Source organism: Agelaius tricolor, unplaced genomic scaffold (assembly GCF_023055355.1).
Source record: "Agelaius tricolor isolate 1412-34295 unplaced genomic scaffold, bAgeTri1.0.p SCAF_15, whole genome shotgun sequence".
NCBI lineage: Eukaryota > Metazoa > Chordata > Aves > Passeriformes > Icteridae > Agelaius > Agelaius tricolor.
This window is the reverse complement of record NW_027269275.1, coordinates 18,803,968-18,823,724: the sequence shown is the minus strand read 5'-3', so window position 1 is coordinate 18,823,724 and position 19,757 is coordinate 18,803,968. Positions and strand designations below refer to the sequence as shown.

Here is a 19,757-nt window from a genome sequence, read left to right as displayed (position 1 = left end):
ATAACTGTTCTGCTTCTCTCTGTTGGCTTCAGGGCCAGTGCTGTTGGAGAAAGAAAATGGCTTAAGGGGTTTTGAAATACAGAAATTGGGCTGTAAAATTATTCTGGAATCTGTTAATAACTCTAAAATTAAGTGCACCAGCATTGGTTCTGTATATTGATTATTTTTTTCTTCTGAACAGGTTTGCAGGTCAATTTTAAGTTTAATGTGCTGGTGCTTCTTCATTGATGAGATTGTTAATTTTTTATTCTCCTTCTTTCACTTCGTCATGGCTTTTTGTGTTCTGAATATATTTTTTTAATTTTTTTTCCTGCCTGTATTCCAGTAGCACATCTGCTCCTGTCCTGCACTTCACTCTTGTCATCCCCAAGCAGAGCCCTGGAAATTATCCAGCAGGCATCAAAGCAAGCACAGGCTGCTTTTTAAGAACAGAAACAAAACTTTGCACCTCCAAAATACTTCTGCAATTTCTCCTTATGTTATAGTGCAGCATAAAGTTAATATTGGACCCACATTCAGTGTTAAAGGTGCCAAATGTTACAATTGGCAAGGAAAGGGATAACTCAGAAATATTTCAATATTTTCTTGCCTGAGGTGTCCCATTCTGATAAGTTGGCACCTGAGAAGGCAAATGTTATTAAATTATGGCTTTGAACCTCTTTTGTTAACAAACCATGATTGCAGTCACTAAAATAGTCACTTGCAAGGTGTGTTTGCCTAAGAATATTGGTTTAATTAGAGTGAGGTTTGAGATAGGGAAGCCAGGAAGATTCACAGCAAAACTCTCTATTTTGGGCCTTTATTAGAGCGCATTATTGTTCCTGCAAACCTTCACCAGACCAGCTGAACACTGGGGGCTGAGTCTGATATCCACAGGTGCATGGACAACTTTATTTTCTTCTTGGTTTGTGAATTCCATCAGTGGAAGCCAGGCTTTGCAGCCAAAGGTGATTCTTTTTAATGAAAAATAGATATCTGTATTGGAGAAATCAGTGGAGAGCCTTGGAAACTTGGTTTTGAATTCAAGAAAAAAGGCAAACTGTCCGGATGAAATACGAGAATATGGAATTTATTTCCCCCACAGATTTATTTTCTTACCATTAATGAGTATAAATGTACATTTAATGTCTGGAAGAGGAATGGGATGGAGCTGCTGGAGGCACTGGAAGTTGCATCTGTCATGCAGCAGGAATGCCTGCAGTGGAACCTGCTCTCCAGATAGAGCTGTTTCAAATCAGGCCTATCAGCAGAAAGTGTCAGCTCAGATTCATCAGAGGCAGGAGAAAAACAAAACGTCCTGATCCAGGTGAAACTCGAGCTGCTCTCTGGTGGCTTTCAGCTCTCTCTGGTGCTGCAGAATGGCAATGCTGAAATTGCCCTGCTGCTGCTGGAAGTCCTGATGCTCCTCCCAAGTTCCCTTTCAGGGCTGGGATTGTGTTTCCTCCAGCTCCAGGTGCTTCCTCAGCAGCTCCAGGGGCTCCCCAAAGCCCCTCTGGCCTCCACCAGCTCGGCTTTGCCATCAGCAGGGAGGGGTGGCTCAGGAACCAGGGATTCTCCATCGTGTCCCAGGGCTCAGGATGGCCACTCCTGATCCCACAGTGCCTGTTTGGCAGAGGTTGGTGCACAAATGAGCTTAGGTTTTGTGGAAATCTGATCATTTGCTTTGTAATAAGGTCCCATTCATTCAAATCAACTCCATAGCACAATGACAGCACTTTGGGAACTCTTGGGGCTGTGTAGTCACCACTGGGATTATTTCATTTGTTGTTGAACTGCTGATTAAATTTTACATTAAGGCAGAAGCACCTTGTTTTAAATACAAACCCTTTTTATGAAAAGTGGCTCACAGACTTGCCTCTTCCTTTTCTTGGCTAATTTAGAGCCACATTGCAGACATTACAAAGAAATACAAAACTACAGAAAAATCACACCTATGTACTGGGAAAAGGTATTTTGGGGCACTTGCTTCTTCCAAAAATGTTTGCAGGAGATAACAAGCAGGGTTTGGGATAAGTCAGCCTTGATTTGGGGTTTACCAGAGCAGCAGCCATGGTAAGAGGCAGAAATCTTTGCTGCTGCCTGGTGTTAGAGGTGCTCACAAGGTAGAGCCCATCCACTTTGGCTCACAAATGAACTCTGGATATACTGGAAATTGTGGAAAATAGCAAAATGTTGGCATTCCTGATCATAAAAAAGAACTGGACAGCATTAAGTGTTGGCTGCCCTATTGGGACAAGGCCCCTCTGGGTGGAATAAGGCCTTGGCCTTCTGAGGATGGTGATGATATTTTTCCTACAGCTTAACAGGAGAGATGGGAGTGCAATTAATTAAATTTATGCTGGGAATAGACCTTTTGATCCCAATTGAGGCCCTGCTGTGTGCACACAGGAGCTGTGCAAGGCACTGGGACTGATGGAGGCAGTGAAGGGTCACGAGCCACGGTCACAAGCCCTGAAAACCCAAAATGCTGCCAGTCCTGGCCCTGCTGAGGAGGGCACCACCCCAATCCTTGTGCCGTGGGGGTGTTCCTGGTGGGAATTCCGTGCTGGGGCTCCTCTGCAGGCTGTGTCTGGGCCCGGCTCACGGGCGGGGAAGGGCGGGAGCGGCGGCTGCGGGCAGGGGTGAGCTGTGCGCGGCCTCTGCAAAGAGAAAGGGCCCCGTTCACTGTCAGCACGGATCCCACCGAGCTCCCAGCTCCTCCTTCCTCCTCTCCCCATCAAATCTCCTGCTTGGGCATCGCTGTGTGAGGCAGCAGCTGCAGCACGGCGCTGGGCCCTGCACTAGAACTTAGTTTATAGTCTTCACTGCCTGTGCTGGCAGAAGGAGATGGAAGGGATGTCTCAGGAGAGGCTGTGGGAGAGAAAACAAACAGGATTAACGTGGATGCTGTTCAGTGGAAAGCAGCAAACCATCCTACAGTCCCCAGAGCAGGAGCTTGGGGGATCCTGGCACGTCCTTCTTTCCTGGTTTGTGAGGGGGCACAGGGTGGACTGGCAGGCACGGACCAGTTCTCCTCAGGGTTTTGCACTTGGGAATGCCCCCCAGTGCTTTTCAATCCTTCATCTCCTTGTCAGAGAGGAGCCTGCAGCCCCACTGCACCTCCTCTAATCTCCTTTGCTGGAAAGGGGCTTAAAAGCTAAATAAAAGCCACTTAAAATACATGATGCCAACATTTGCATAGCTGAGAAACAGCAAAATACACCAACTACACAAACACACTCCGGGAGGTAAATGATTGTAACTGGCAGGGGAGGGAGGCTGTGAGTACAGGACATTGTGGTTGCTAAATTCCACCTCCTGTTCTACTTTCCTTTTTCCATAGCCTGGTCCTACAGGGGATAAATGCCTTAACCCCCACCCCAGCATTGCCCAGGGTGATTGAAGATGGGCTTGTATTCAGGTCCTGTTGTTTGGCAGCAGCCACAGGGAGCTTCTGCCATAAAGAACCATCTGTCCTCTATTGTGGCATCTCCCAGTGCTGCCAAATCCATAGAAACGCTCAATCTTGATTTCTAGCCCTTTTTTTTTCAGCCTTGTGTTGTTTTAGTAGCATCTCAAACCCCCCCCCGGGTCATGCTACCATTAAAAACCCTAAATTCTCTTTGGAATCATGGAAAGAAGTCAGCCAGGGGCGTTGTGAGCTTTGATTTCAGTGTTAAGATTTAAACACATATAAATAAACTTAAAGAACTTAACTAAACTTGCATTTCCTTCAATAAACTTAAAGAACTTAAATTAAATTTATTTTAAATAAACAAATAAACTTTTTAAATAAATAAACTTTAAAAAAATAAATAAAATTTAAAATAAATAAATAAATAGACTTTTTTTTTTTTCTGAGCTGTGTCTGTTCCTTGGCTATGCTGACGCTAATGATGTAAATAATGTAAAAATGGGCTGTAAATAATATAAAAAGGGGGACATACGGTCTGGAGCAGTGTGGATCACAGAGGTCATGTTGCTCTGCAGGACGTGTCCTGGCAGTGGTTCCAGGTTGAGGTTGGGAGGTGCTGACTGGTACTGGAGATCAGCAGAGGTTCCTGCAGGTGGGGTTGGGAAGAGACATCATTCCTTGCATAGTTCCCCACAAGATGCTCTGGGCTCAATCTTTTTCATGCAGAGGATGTGGAAGACCTCTGTGGGTGAAGGTTAATGGCTCATCCTTGCTTCCTTCCCCTCTGGCTGTGTAGGAGCAGCCCCCTGGGATGTCTGGGCTTTCAGCTGCTCTCCAGCTGCACTGTTCTGCCTGGGGTGTGTCCCAAGTGCTGCTCTTATCTGGATTTCCCATAAAGTTAGAAATTTTACATGTTTCCAACAAAAGTTGTGTTGTCTTCCTTAAACTGCCTCAGCTTGGAGGCCTAAGTGGAGTCCCACACCACAGAAGGGGTCCTTTGCTGTGAATCTCACAAGATTTCCAGAGCTAGGCTGGAAAGAGTTGGCTCTGGGATTGGACTGGAGTGAGAAGGACCCTTCAAGCTACAATTCATCAAATGGTTTTGGTTGGAAGGGATCTCAAGGCTCGTCTCATTTCAGCCCCATGCCATGGGTAGGGATGCCACCCACTGTCCCAGGTGGCTCCAAACCCCCTCCAGCCTGGCTTTGGGCACTCCCAGGGATCCAGGGGCAGCCACAGCTGCTATGGGCACCCTGTGCCAGGGCCTCCCCACCCTCACAGGGGAGAATTTTTTCCCAACATCCCACTAAACCTTCTCTCTTTCAGCTTAAAACCCTTTCCCTGTGTCCTCAGAGAATTCACAGAATGACCAGGTTGGAAGAGACCTCAAGAGTCCAACCCAGTCCCAACAGCTCAACTAAACCCTGGCAGCCAGTGCCACATCCAGGCTTTGTTAAACACACCCAGGGATGGGGACTCCACCACCTCCCCAGGCAGCCATTCCAGAACTTTATCACCATTTCTGTAAAAAACTTTTCCCTAATATCCAGCCTGTATTTCCCAGAGAGCCCAACCCCAGCTGAGCACAGGCACCTTTCAGGAGCTGTAGAGAGTGAGAAGGTCACCCCTCAGTCTCCTTTTCTCCAGGCTGAGCACCCCCAACCCCTTCCCTGCATCCTCCTCCCCACACACCCCCCAGCAGACACAAACCCCTACAACAGCTGTGACACCACCCAGCCCTCGGGAGGGCTTCATCTGTCACTGTCACATTTTCTGAAAAATCCCTTCGCCAGGATTTCTTCTCCTGGGAAGCTGAGAAGCCTCAGAGAAAAATGAACACAATAATTATCTGCTTGCTTCTCCTGTGTTTTGCTGCTTTGGAATGTGGTTGGAGATTGTTTATCCAACATGTGAATTGTTTTGACTTAATGACCAATCACGGTCAGGCTGTGTCGAGACTTTGGAGAGAGTCACGAGTTTTTATCATCATTCTTTGTAGCCTTCTGTATCCTTTCTCTATTCTTCAGTATAGTTTTAGTATAGCATAATAAATATAATATAATATAATATAATATGCAATGTAATATAATATAATATGCAATGTAATATAATATAATATGCAATGTAATATAATACAATACGATATTATATTATATGATACGATATAATATATAATCTTGTATGGTGCAATATAATATGATATGATATTATATGATATAATATAATGCAACATAATGCAATATAATATAATGCAATGTGATATAATACAATATGATATGATACAATACAATATCATATGATATAATATTGTATGGTGTGATATGATATGATATGATATAATATGATATGATATAATATGATATATAATATGATATGATATGATATGATATGATATAATATAATATAATATAATATAATATAATATAATATAATATGCAATTAATGCAATATAATGTAATGGAATGTAATATAATACAATATGATATGATATTATATTATATGATACGATATATTATATAATCTTGTATGGTGCAATATAATATGATATGATATGATATGATATAATATAATGCAATTAATGCAATATAATGCAATATAATATAATGCAATGTGATATAATACAATATTATATGATATGATACGATACAATATCATATAATATAATATTGTATGGTGTGATATGATATGATATGATATGATATGATATGATATAATATAATATAATATAATATAATATAATATAATATAATATAATATAATATAATATAATATAATACAATACAATATATCATAATAATTTAGCCTTCTAAGAACACGGAATCAGCTCCAATCATTTCCTTCCAACGGCCCCAGAAAATACCCCATCCCTACCTCCCAGCAGCATCTCCTGCAGCAAGCTGTCGATCCTGGCCACTCCGAAGAGCTTCACAAACTGCACCTGCTCGATCATCTGCCAGGTGATGCTCTGCAGGGGCGGCAGCAGCAGCAGGATGTCGCTGAAGCGGCCCCGCGAGTCGTACTGGCGGTCGTTGATGTAATCCTCCAGGTTCACCTGCACCTGGAAGCGCATGTTCTTCACCTTGCCCGGCTCGCTCAGCCCTCTGCAGTCTGGGACAGGGGGAAATGCAGTTAGAATTGCTGGCCTGTTGTCCTATTCAATTGAATAGAGAAAAGTCTATCTGTCTCTGTTGTATTTTTGATGAGGTTTTAATAAACCTTGCTAAATTTTTGGAAGTGAGTATCACTTCTCACAGGCAGGATGTGTGCAGGGAAAAGGATGAGAAGGCAGTGATGCTCTGAGAGGGTGTCCAAGATCAGCTGGCAGGTTGGGCTGCCATTGCTTCACATCTCACATGGAACAGGGAAATAGTGAGGGGAATCGAAGGAAAAACAGTAATTTGAGGAGACTCTGAAGGGAAACTAAGAAAATAGGGACTTGCTTCACATGGATGTGTCTGCCTACAGACTTTAGTGAAGGGGAAAAATTTAGAAGTTAAATATTTATCCTTCCAAGGAAACAGCCTGGAATTTTCCCCTGAAAACTTTGAGTCACAACCGCCACCACTAAATGCAAGGAGTTTTAGTGCCTGTATGTTGTGATTACACTCGCTGCACCATCAGGTTCTTGTCTTGCTCTCCTGTCTTTCACCTGTGGTCAATCCTTTTTTTCAAGGACCACTGGTCCAGCTTTGCTTAAGCAAATAAATTTGTCCCTGGGTCGGGTGAAGTGCTGGCATTTAGAGCCTCCCACTCCTGCCTCTGCTGCTATCTAAACCTGAGATTTCTGGATCACTGCACCATTTCCTTCACTGTCTGCAAGGAATCCACAGGCACCACATTTTGGGGAATGCAGTGCCAAGAGATTAAGATAAAGTGGTTAACAAATGATTGTGTGTCAGCACCAAGCTCTGAGGACATTCCTGCTCGTTAGCACGGATGAACTTCACTTCACACTCCCTCCTTCCAGCTGAAACCTCAGCACCTCGTTGTCACATTGATCTAAAGCTGCACACTGATCAGCTGAGAAGGTAATTTGTCAAAATCAATTTGATGAAAGCACCCCTCCTCTGCTCACAGCAGGCTTTGGTGAGCCAAAAGTTCATGATGTTCCTGAAACTCCTGGATCTTGATTTTGAATCAGTGAATACAGAAAAAAAAAAAAAACAAACCCAATAATTAATGGATGATACTCTGATTTCTTCATGCTAAAAGACAAAAGGGCATTGTCTGGACTTGGGATTGTTCTCCCATCTCCTCCCTGAGCTCCAGGCAGAAACCCACTGGAACCTGGGCCAAGGAAGAACCCCCTGTGCTTCTGGAATAAACACAGCAAAGCTTCAAAACAAACTGGTTTTTCTCTGTATTTCCCTGTTCTCCATCTTGCAGATCAGCCCTGCCCTGGGTTGCTGCTGGCTTCCAGCAAGATCCATTAGCAGATCCCTGATATTTCTGGGCACTCTGAGCTGCCCAGCTCTCTGTGGTTTCTGATGGTGCTCTCTGGACTCTTATGGATGCTCCACAATGCTGCTTCTTTGGCTCTCTCTGCTTATACATAATTAATATAGGCATGTGTGCCCTTAATGATCATCTCCTGCATTTCAGGCTGATGGGCTGTCCCAAAGCCAAGCTCCTGCAGCAGCCAAACTCCTCCAGGGCTTGCAGAGCCTTGCACATCAGCCTGGCTGCAATTCCCACTCAGGAATTGGTCACTTCTGCCTTAAACCTGCACTACTGAGTATTGCTCATTGCAGCACGGGCAAGCTGAGATGTAGAGCTGCTTCCAAGGGGTTTTCCAGGATTTTGGAGAGCCCCCAGCTGCTGTGCAAGCCCCGTGCCTGGCAGCCAGAGGCAATCTCACCTGGGTCAAAGAAGATGATGGCTTTCAGGCAGGCGTACTCGTTGTCATCGATCTGGATGTCCCGCAGGGGCTTCACCAACTCGTCCAAGATCCTGGTGGCCACACGAGCGATTTCCAGCTCTGGGCAGTGCATTGGGATGATGAAATCGTTCCCTGGGAAGACAAGAGGAATTCCCCATCAGGTTTTGGCTCTAGCTCTGCTCTCATCCAGCAGTTCCCTGGTGGTCCCAGTGCTGTTTGCGGCAGTTTCCAGCCTGCAGCTTTATAATCTGGTCTGAGAGAGAAGCAAGGCCCAGGTCTCCTCCCCTGGTGCTCATTTATCTCACCCACACTGTGCTCACAGCCTGCTCTGTGCTCTGCTCTGCCCTGTGTTGCATCGAGCATCTGTTTGTAAGCAGTGCTGCATCTTTATGTTTGGTTTTCTCTTCTCACACAAAGTTATCCCTCTCTCTTTTCCTTAATGTGAAGCTTTTAGGGTCAGTATTCTCATTTTTCTGACAACAATCCCACCTGTGGTGGAAAACACCTATTTTCCTATAAAATAATCAATAATAAATGAATTGAAAAATAGATAATTTTCCTTTTCCTATAAAAGGAAATACCTATTTGCACTGTAATTTTTAATAGGCAGTTCTGATCAGTATTTAAGTATCTATACCAAACACCTCATTGCCTGGGCCTTGGCAATTTCAGGTACACAACCAAGACAACCCAGTTTCAGATGCAAACTGTAATTTTTAACAGACATTTCTGATAAGTTTCCAACTATCTATACCCAAATATCTCATTGCCTGGGCCTTGGCAGTTTCAGGTATAAAACCAAGACAACGCAGTTTGAGATGCCATTTAAATCCTGGGGCTTTCTCATCCACAATTTCAAAGCACTGAGGGAACAGTTACAAAAATCCCAGTGAATTTACTCGTTCCTTTTTTACTGCAGCACTGTGTCTCCACCCAGATGTGCAGAGGAGGTTTCAGGGATGCAGAATGCTTGGGAATGACTTGGGAGGGGTGAATTATAAAGGCAGGAGTGTGTTTCACTACCTTACCTAACAGCAGGAAATCAGTGTATGGTATGGACCTCTTGGCTACCCCGAGGAGCAGATGTTCCCCTGCGTGGGCTCTGAGCAAGGCAACCTGGAGGAGACAGAAATGAGATTCCATTGGAAAAGCAGAGGATGGAGTGCTGAGCTGTTGCTGTTTAGTTGGGTGTTTGCTTAGGTCTGGTAGATCTACAGATAAAGTTCTCTTCAGGGCTAGGAAATACCAGTGTATGTTCACTTTGAGAAGAGAACAAACTAAATGAGAAGCTGTTTTTAACTAAAAGAGCAAAGAGGGGCTTTGAGTAATTTGAGTTCTTTGGAAATAATCAGATTCTATATTCAGTTATTAGGTACCAGTAAAGGCAAAATCAGAACTGCCTTGTAATTCAGAACTGCTGAGCAATTTGAGTTCTTTGGAAATAATAAGATTCTATATTCAGTTATTAGGTACCAGTAAAGGCAAAATCAAAGCTGTCTTGTAATTCAGAACTGCAGCAGCCTGACACAATCAGAATTTTTTGACTGGATCTTTTGCAGGTTGGACTGCCCAAATCTATATTTTGAGGGACTTTGGCTACTGAAGTTATTTTTAACCGGTCCCTCTTTCTCTCCTGTTGTTTGTTCTCTGCACAGGGTGATCTCTATGTTAACGCCAGATTCTCCCATGAAAAGCCCAGCTGGGAATTCCTGTCAAAGGGACTGGAATTACTGGGAAGGGCCATGGGGTTTTACCTGGTCGTCGAGGGGGAGCTCGCAGAAGGCTGGGATGTATTTTGCCCATTCCACCAGCACCAGGAGCTGCTGTTTCATGGATTCACACACGTCGTTGATGGTGGCGATCTTCTTCATGGCAATGTCTGCGCTGTGCACGGGGCTCAGGGATAAATACTGAAAGAGAAGCCAGCTTTGGCTGTGCTTGCACCAGCACAACGCTGTTTTATCCCCCTCCACAGCAAGGACTCATCCCTGCGGAGATGCTCCCGTTGTGGTTGGGCGCTTTGTGCTCAGCTGTGTCCGACTCACAGCCCGTGGAGCAGCTTCCACGAGGTGGTGCTCAGTCCCAACACACACCCAGCCCTCCCCAGCCTCCTTCCCCGCTCTCCAGGACAAAAATCAACGCTCCCATTTCAGCAGCACCGTGTCTCAGCTTCCCACCAACCCCTCCTGCCAGCCAAGTGCGTGAAATGCATCCAGCTTTTCTGCCCCGGGTTGCTGTCAGGGACACAAAACTGCCTTTAAGATCTCTGCGGGGCTGTGTGGCAGGGAGAGGGTTAAAAACAACAGTTTTTGAAAAGGAAGTGGGCTCATTGCTGCATGTAATGTGCAACATCTGGACCCTGTGTTTCCGTGGGGAAAGGGTATTTGCATAAGAATTTAAAGGACGCTCAGGGTGAAATTAATGGTGGGGCATGAAATAAAAAAGCAATCAGCGTCAGCTGAAGCCCAGTGGGTTTACTCACGTTATTTTTCTGCCCTGATAAAGAAGTTATGTGCAAAGATACAATCAACCATGACTGGAATATTGTGTTCAGAGCAGGACATGGTGCAACGAGGAAGGATAAAATTCTGTGTGAATGCAGTGAGATTTTAGGGGTGCAGCAACAATTTAGGCTGGAAGAAGAGAGACCTGGGCTCTGCAACATCCCTCAGCCCTTGGAATTTCAGCTTTCTATCTCCCACCAAAGGTGCATCTGCTCCCTGAGGGATGTATGGCCTTGATAATGGATTTTTTTCCTGTCTGCTTTTGGATATTTTGCATTTTCTTCCCTGTGGGTTTGTGCAGGAGCCATCCAAAGGTAGAAAAAGCCCTGGCTGGTATATGGGCTGAAATTGCTGAGGGCCACGGACCCGTTTGGAGGGGCTGTCCCCACGTGTCCTACCTGCTGTGCCATGGCCTCAGCCTGGGTGAGGATGTTGATGGAGAGAGAGCCATTGTCCTCATAGCTGCTCCTGCGGATGCTGATCCTGTCACGCTCATTCTGCACGGCTGGAAGGAGAGAGAGGGGTGCTTGTGGCAGTGAGAAAATCCCAATGATTGTGTGAGAAAATCCCAGTGCTTGTGGCAGTGAGAAAATCCCAATGATTGTGGCAGTGAGACAATCCCAGTGCTTGTGGCAGTGAGAAAATCCCAATGGCTGCGTGAGTGAGAAAACCCAGTGCTTGTGCCAGTGAGAAACTCTCAGTGACTGTGGCAGTGAGAAAATCCCAATGGTTATGGCAGTGGGACCCTCCCAGTGCTTGTGTCAGTGGGAAAGTTACAATGATTGTGCCAGTGAGAAAATCCCAATGGTTGTGTGAGAAAATCCCAGTGCTTGTGCCAGTGAGAAAATCCCAATGGTTGTGTGAGAAAATCCCAGTGGTTGTGGCAGTGAGAAAATCCTAATGGTTGTGCCAGTGAGAAAATCCCAGTGGTTGTGTAAGAAAATCCCAATGGCTGTGCTAGTGAGAAAATCCCAGTTCTTGTGTCAATGGGACACTCCAAGTGCTTGTGCCAGTGAGAAAATCCCAATGTTTGTGTCAGTGAGAAAATCCCAATGGTTTGTGAGAAAATCCCAGTTCTTGTGTCAGTGGGACAGTCCCGGTGCTTGTGCCAGTGAGAAATCCCCCCAAGCAGTGGCTGCTGCTCCTTGTGCTCCCTAAACAGGAGTGGATGGGGCTTTGCTCCTTCAAGACCCTCCACTGTGGCTGGATTTGGAATAAAGAGGCTCTGGGGAGGGAAAATGCCACTCCAGAGGGAGAAGACCAAGCACAAGAGGGGAATGAGGCCATTTGGGGATCAGAGCAACACCCAAGGGGGGTTTGCTGGTCCTACTGGATTTGATGCAGCTCGGGGGGAATTTGGGGGTTTGGTGTCATCTCTCTCCACCTGGCAGTGCTGGAGCCCTGGCCTTTGTGCCCCTTTGTGCCCCTTTGTGCCCCTTTGTGCCATGGCTGCACTGAGGGCTCAGTGCTGAGCTCCTGATACAGCAGGGAGCTCCTGGGGCTGCGCCTCACCTCATGGCAGGGCTGGAAAAGCATCCCCTGATGCCCCCTCAGAGCAGCCTTGGAGTGTCCCCTGCCCCTGAGGTGGTGACCCCAGGGACATCCCCACCCCAGGGGCACAGAAAGAGTCACACCATGGAGGAAGCTCAGAGAAAAGGGAATTTAAATCCCCCTCAGAACCATTTCCTCAGGGCTGTCCATCACACAGCTGATTTCATCCAGCCTGAAACCCTGGCAGCAGCGACACATGAAGACAGCAGCAAGCCAGGGTTTGTCACCAGCCCAGCTGCTGCAAATCCCTGCTGGAAACCAGCTCAGAGTCCTCAAACAGCAACACCACACAGACCCTGGACACACTGCAGGGACCACAGTGGAATGAAGATCAACCCAGACCCTTTGCTGGACATGCCATGGTGAATTGGAAAAAAAAAAACCCTGATTTTTGAGGTCCATTCCACCCTTTAAACCATCCCTCCCCCTGAAGCACCAGCCACATCCATCATGCTCCATCAGCCCTGCACAGGGAGCAGAAGGCAGGGATTGCACTTCAGCATTTATTTTTGCAGCAGCCTCTGAGAGCTGACTCACCTCCACTGCAGCCATCAAGTGAAACAGCAGCAAAGATAAAAAAAGAAGAGAATTTCAGTTTAACCCAAGCTGGTTTCAGTGCTGGTTTGTCCCCCAAGCCCTCTTGCCTCTGTCCAGCAGCTCAGGGCTGGGGAAGGAGCCTGAACACACTCAGTGCTCTCCTGGCAGCTCACAGATCTTGGCTACAACAGCTCAGAAAGGCATTTGTCACCTCCCTGAAGCAGAGGTAGCAGGCAGATCCAGCATGTGGTGACAGGGCAGCACATCCCTCCTCCTCCATGCAGCAATCCCAGACAGATTTCACTTTTTTTGGGGTAAAATGACGCAAACAGAGCTGCCAAAGCACGACTCACTCTGTGCTTTAACCCCTTGGGTGCAGAACACTGGGGGTTTGTCTCAAAAGTGGCCACTGGAGGAGATTTTTCCATCATTTTTGTTTCCCTTTCTGCAGAATCAGCAGAGTTATTTTGCCATCGTTCTTTTGGGTCTTTGCCTCGCTGCTGGGTCCTGTTTTAGAGCATCAGGACTCATTCCTGGGAATCCATACAAAGGAAAAAACGGGGGCATTGCTTTGCACAGTTTGAGGGAAGGTGTTTTTTCCTGCCAGCTCACGTCCAACCACTGCTCTGTTTTCCTAACCAGCCTCTGATGAGGGGCCAACAAAGCAAAAGGGCACAAAACAAGCACCAGTGACAAAAATCAATGCCTCCCCTTATCAACAGGGTTTATTTTCCAAGATCTGGGGCTCAGCCTTGCTGTCACAGTCAGGATCAGCCCGTGGGGATCTGACTTTGTACCTGCATCCATTTCTGAAGGGCGCCACACACAAACACATCCCTGGAGCATTTTCAGGCTGGGGACACTACAGAGAGGAAATTTGTCATCAGTTTAGAGAAAAAACAGCTTTTGGGAGGCTCTGCTCACCCTGCTCAGACAGCAGCACGAGTTGCTCTGTGCATGAGGGGCCAACCTGAAGGTGAAGGTGGTCATAGGAACCACAATCCTGGCACTTCATGGGTTTTACTGGACCACCAGAAAGGTCAGTGCCAGCATCCAGCACTCACAAAAAACAAGCCTGACCCCATCTGTGTCATCACTGGCTCTTTTGTAAAATCCCCAAACACCTGGATTTGTATCAGATGCTCCCCCACATGCTCTCAGGGTGGGCCTCTCTGCCAAGAAAAAGGACAGGTTTTGCCTTTCCAATCGAGCTACACATCTGATTTGCTGTAAATCCTACAGTGCCAGGCAGTCCTGATCCCCCTGACAGACTCCTTTAAGAAGCCTCAGCCTGTTTTTTTCCCCAGTCTTTTTATGGCACATATTTCAGTGCTTCCCTCATGCTCTGATAAGCTCAATCTTCCAGTGCAAGTGGATGGTACAGAGTGACTTTCTCAAGGTGATTTGGGTGTTATCTCTGAAAGCACCCAAGATGTGATGGAATCAGATACAAAGGGGAGTTAATGTTTCACCTGCCACAAAAATTAATCTATTACTGTGCAGTGATTATATTGCTGTATTTATTGTGTTTGTGAAAGGGAAGGGACAGGTCACTCCTGGTGAGGCTGTGGGAGTGCTCGAGGGACGTGCTGGCCCTGGGGGTGCTGGGCTCAGCTGGGATCTTGCCTTTGCTGCCAATAAAACTCAACAAACCTGCAGGAAAGACTAAAAACCCGGTGCTGGACCCTTCTGTTTCCCAGGGGCTGCTATTTCCAGAAGTGCCTGGCAAAATCTTCGCTCTCTGTTTTTTTGGGGTTTTTTCCCTTCTCTGCACATTCCCAAAGGCAGAAAACACCAGAAAGAGCCACCCAGCCCTGCAAGGAGTCCCCAGGATGGTGCTGGGCAGGGACAGCATGGCCCCAAGCTGGGCTTTCCCACAGGGAGAGGGGAGAGCCCTGGCTGTGCTGGGCTCAGCTGGGATCTTGCCTTTGCTGCCAATAAAACTCAACAAACCCGCAGGAAAGACTAAAAACCCAGTGCTGGACCCTTCTGTCTCCCAGAGGCTGCTATTTCCAGAAGTGCCTGGCAAAATCTTCGCCCCCTGTTTTGTTTTCTCCCTGCTCTGCACATTCCCAAAGGCAGAAAACACCACCAAGAGCCACCCAGCCCTGCAGGAGTCCCCAGGATGGTGCTGGGCAGGGACAGCGTGGCCCCAGGCTGGGCTTTCCCACAGGGAGAGGGGAGAGAGGGCAGAACGATGCTGGTGTCTCCCTCCAGGGACTTGTCCCTGGCTACAGCACGTCCTGGCAGTGGGAAGAGGATGGGAAAACAAACAAAGCCTCCCTGTGACGCAGGGCAGCCCTGGGAAGGGTTTTCTGTCACTCAGAGCAAGGCTGGACACTGCCTCCAGCCCTGGGCGAGCAAACAGGGTCTGTGGGATTGCAACAAGCCCCTGCTTCCCAAACTGTTTGTCCTCACTGCCTTGCCATGCAGGGCCAGAGCCTGGGATGAGGAACCTCCAGGGACTGCAGTGAGTGGGGCACAGGCACTGGCTGGGAGAGCAGCAAACCAGGAACTTTCCACTGCAAATGAGGAGATCCCAGCTTTGCCTTCACAGGAATTACTCTTTCCATCATTATTCCACTAAATCCAGCCTCGGTTAATGCTGGTGGGGCTGGAAATGTAGTGATAAATGGCATAGAGGGAGGGCAGTCCCTGCGTGGTGCACTCACCAGTGTTCCTGTCCTCACCGACAGATTTACTCCTCCTGCTGCCTGATTAATTTATATCCACAAATAATCTTTTTTTTCCTGAGCTACCTCGGATTTTGTAGGTGTGGTGTGTTTTATTTGCAAATAAATCCCAATGCTACACGTACATTTAATCCTTTCACGGGCTTGTGGGCTGATTTATGACTACTGAAGGTAGAGAAGATCCTTTATCTTTTCCATCCTTCTTTGCAATAAACTGCAGTCCCAGCATTCTGAAAGCTGGCAAAAGAAATGTGCAAACAAAAGGTATGAAACAAGATAGAGGTCCTGTGAAGCACTAATAAAACTGTCCTATAAACCTGTCCAATTTCACAATAATAAAGAGCAGCCTCAAACCCTCCCTCAAACACTCTCTCCCTCCTTACTGTTGCAGCAATAAGTGATACAACTATTTTTTTTTTTTACTTCTGTATAAAACTGAAGAAGTTCATTCACATTCATAAATTACTTTGAAGGGGATGAGAGGTTAAATATTAACCCCTCATTATTTTGTTTTCCCCCACCAGCAAGCTGAGTCCTGACAGTGCAGTGCTGGCCTTTCAAAAGGCTTCCAGGATTTCAGGCATTCAGCTCCATGTGGGGAGATGACCTGGCTCACCTGAGGAATCACACCCTGCTGATTTACTCCAGGTTAAACATGATCCCAGGGAGATGCTAAAAATAGAATCCTGCTGTTTTCTTTGGGTGTTTGAGTACCTGGTGTTCTTCTCAGCCACTGATGCTGCAGTGACCCAAATCCTGTCTGGTGCATTGTGCAAGGCAATGGAGACCAAAGCTTCTGAGCCAACAGAGGAACTCAGGGGGAGCAGCCAAAAAATCCCCAAAACATCCAGAGCACAGCCCCAGCCTTAACCCCGACACAAGAATAAAGGAGTGAATCTCCTGTAAAAACCTTAGATCCTGATCACAGAGCTCTTTAGGACATAAGAGGGGTTTTTGTTCAGGCGAGGCTTAACCTCTCCCCTCATGCTAAATTAAATAGTTGTTATTAAAGTGAATTATTGATACCAAAAATGCAATTGGGATAGGAGGGATTCTGAGTGAGCTGTTTTCTAGGAAATCTGGGAACTGGACTTTCCACAAGACTCAAGTTTTGTCCCTTCCCTACTCTCATTACTGCTGATGGAACCTGGATCCCACCTCAGGTCACAAGGCTCTTGTGGAGGGCAGTCTTGGTCCTTCCTGAAAATAGGATCAAATTGAGGCTGTACAGACAAGGCAATCTAAAGATCAACAGGTAATTTTCTCAACCATTCCCTGGAGAGCCTGTTCAGAGCCCCACCACTCTCTGAGGGAAGAACCTTTTCCTAACATTCAACCTAAACCTCTCCAACACAGTTTAAACCCTACAGCCCCAGGCAGATCTGGTCACCACATAGCTCAGGTATTTCTATTATATATTAGGGGAGAAATTTGCTTTCTACCAGGCTACACAGCTCCTTGTAACTCCTTATCCACTAGAAAAGTTTCCAAAAGAGAAGAAAAAAAAAAAAGAGAGAGAAACAGAAATATCCAAATGCGTCACATCACGTCCTAGAACACATGAAGATTGGGGGGGGGAAAAAAAAAAAACCAACCCAAAACCAATCCCTCTGGATCCCAAACTCCTGTTTATCAGTTAGCTCTGCCAGGGAACAGCAAGTTCTCCAGGCTGAGCACACAGCCACTGAGCAGTGGGTCAGTGGGGCACGGCGAGGGTGACCCCACCCCAGGTGTATTGTCACAGCCAGCCTGGGAAAGGGATCCTTTCCAGCTCCTTCCCCTCTGCCGTGGATAAACAATGCTACTGCCACACCCTGGAAACTCTGACTGCCGTTATTAGGGCTGGCCCCAAAGGAATGTGCCAGGCAAAGAGGGTTGTGCCAGTGCTGGGACACAGAGTGTGGATGTCACCGCTGCCACCTCCCCAGACCAACCCCTGCACGCTCCAAAAGATTTTGTACAAATATTTGGCCACTCCAATAGTGCCCCATCCAAGACACGGCTTCTCCTTCTCCCCAAGGCTTCGCAATGCTGTTTAATATTAATCTAGAACCCCCCAAAAGCAAATAGCTGTGTTCTTTTTTGTGCACACAATTGTGCAAGAACTTTTCTTTCCCAGTCCTGCACATGTGCTCAGGACAGGGCTCTGGTCAGCTAAGCTAATTTCTGCACAGCAGTTGCTCAAGGTGCTTTAAAATCTTCCTTGCCAAACACAGGAGCGTTTTCCGAGCGCACGACCTGACTGCACTCATAAAAAAGTTTCAAGGAATGTGACGATGTGGAACTTGAAATGAGTCATCTCCCATCAAGCTGCACTCAGTGATGGAGGCATGAGCCAAGGTTTTATAACTTTTACCATAAAAAACAATAAAAATCATGCTTCGGCTCAAAGAATAGATCTGATAACGAGATTTCAGCCTTTCCAAGCAGTGCAGTTTGCTGCATTGGCAGTTGGCTTGATCCCGTCTAGAACTGACCAAATCAGCTTCAATTTTGTCTTTATTGATTTGAGCACTATTTGTTTTTCCATCTGCTGTATTTACTCCACTTCTCCTAAATTAAACCAGTCGGCATTTTTGCTTCATCCATGATTTATGCCAAGTTTCAAAACACCCTTCTTCTCCAGGAAAACATATGGTCAAAACATGGGAAAGATCATTCAATCACCAGTAAAATCTTATGAATTACCAGAAATGGACAGCAAATTTCCCTTTGGGTTCAGTGGGGCCACAATTCCACCCCTTGGGTGAACTTGGTGACATGGAAAGAAGCTTTCAAGCTCCTTTCTACCTCCCTCATCTTTTAGCTGCCAGTGGGTTGGGAAACAGCACTAATGATGGGTGAAGAGTGTGAAACAGCGCAAAGGGTAAAGAGTGTGAATAAAGAATGTGAAACCATCACCCGAGAACCTGCACCTTGGGTGGGTTGGGCCCCTGTTTATCAGGCACTCAGTGGACAAGGAAAATCACAATAAAACAGGATCACCCACGCTCTCCCAGTGTGCAGAACTGGACAAGTGCTGTGGTAGATCCCAGAATTCCCCAGGGAAGCTGCACATAGGCACAGGTTGACAGAAATGGGATTTTTCTTGCAGAGCATTAGGCACTAAGACAATATCTCCTTTAGAAAGGGCACATCCTACTGGTCACTGGCACCCAAACCTACAACTCTGCTCCTCCTCAGTAGAGATGATGGGAAATGCAACAAAAGGTGTTGGCCAGTATGGGATTGGCCCCACAGTCACCACCCTGTCACCAGCAGCACAACCAAAGGGTTTTGCCCTGAGTCGTGTCCCCGGCTGGGGTACATGAGTCAGCTGTGGGGGACGCGTGAGTCACCCTGCTCCTGGAGCTCTGCCCATGCCCTGTGCCATGCAGGAGAGGCTCCCACTCCTTCAGGCTGTACCTTGCCCTTGCATGCAGCTACGTGAGCATCAGCTGAGCCAACCACGCCACCTGAAGCAGCAAACTGATGGCATTTATGAGACTGGAGGTGGCAGATTCTTACTGAGATTGGCACAGGTAGGATTAGGGGTCACACCAGTGGGTATGGAGGGAGGAAATTGCTGTTGTAAAGCACTTAGAGACATAACTGGCCCTGAGGGAGCCCATCCCTTTCCCAGGACTAAAAGACCAGCCTCACGGGATGGGTGAATAATGTCACTGGGCTCTCATTGAAATTGAGGTAAAATGGCCAACAGCTGCTACAAAAAATATCTCTCTGTGACCCACAATCATCATCTCTCCAGCCAGCGCTGCTGCTGCTCCCCGCCATGCTCTGCAGTGGAACAGGGCCTAAGACAGCAGCAGGAAGGCTGGAAATGTCCCTTTGCACCCACCTTCTTTCTTCATGCCAGCTCTGAAGCATTTCTTCAGCCTGCAGTACCTGCACTGGTTCCTCTTGTCTTTGTCTATCACACACTGTCGGTTGAACCTGGGAGGAGATGGGAAATACAACATGGAGCAACCATCTGCGACCCCCTCACCCTGAGCAGCCCCAAATACAGCCCCAGAGCTCCCTGAGCTCCTCGCTGCAAGATCCGAGAGAAGAGTCAAAGGTTTGCCAGAAATGGATTGAATCAATGTTGGCTTGGCCCAGCTCCTCCTCTTCCCCACCGCCGCTCCTGCCAGCTGGGAGCTGCAGACCACCCACCCTGCAGGGATTGGGATGGGTTTGGCCATGAAAACGTGACTGTGACT

The 19,757-nt window shown here is 46.9% G+C and overlaps 1 protein-coding gene across 2 annotated transcripts in view; it reads right to left on the bottom strand.

The window, feature by feature from the left end:
- Window positions 1–1,042: 1,042 nt before the first annotated feature.
- The window catches only part of LOC139596464 (hepatocyte nuclear factor 4-beta-like), a 33,943-nt gene continuing 15,228 nt past the window's right edge, over window positions 1,043–19,757 (bottom strand). For both annotated transcript variants that reach the window (XM_071440778.1, XM_071440779.1), the window contains 8 exons: window positions 19,397–19,491; window positions 11,176–11,282; window positions 10,028–10,183; window positions 9,302–9,389; window positions 8,253–8,405; window positions 6,266–6,502; window positions 3,927–4,040; window positions 1,043–2,850 (listed from right to left, as the gene is read on the bottom strand). In XM_071440778.1, the coding sequence (XP_071296879.1) occupies window positions 2,717–2,850; window positions 3,927–4,040; window positions 6,266–6,502; window positions 8,253–8,405; window positions 9,302–9,389; window positions 10,028–10,183; window positions 11,176–11,282; window positions 19,397–19,491 (1,084 nt within the window). In that variant the 3' untranslated portion in view covers window positions 1,043–2,716. The remainder of the gene's footprint in view (window positions 2,851–3,926; window positions 4,041–6,265; window positions 6,503–8,252; window positions 8,406–9,301; window positions 9,390–10,027; window positions 10,184–11,175; window positions 11,283–19,396; window positions 19,492–19,757) is intronic.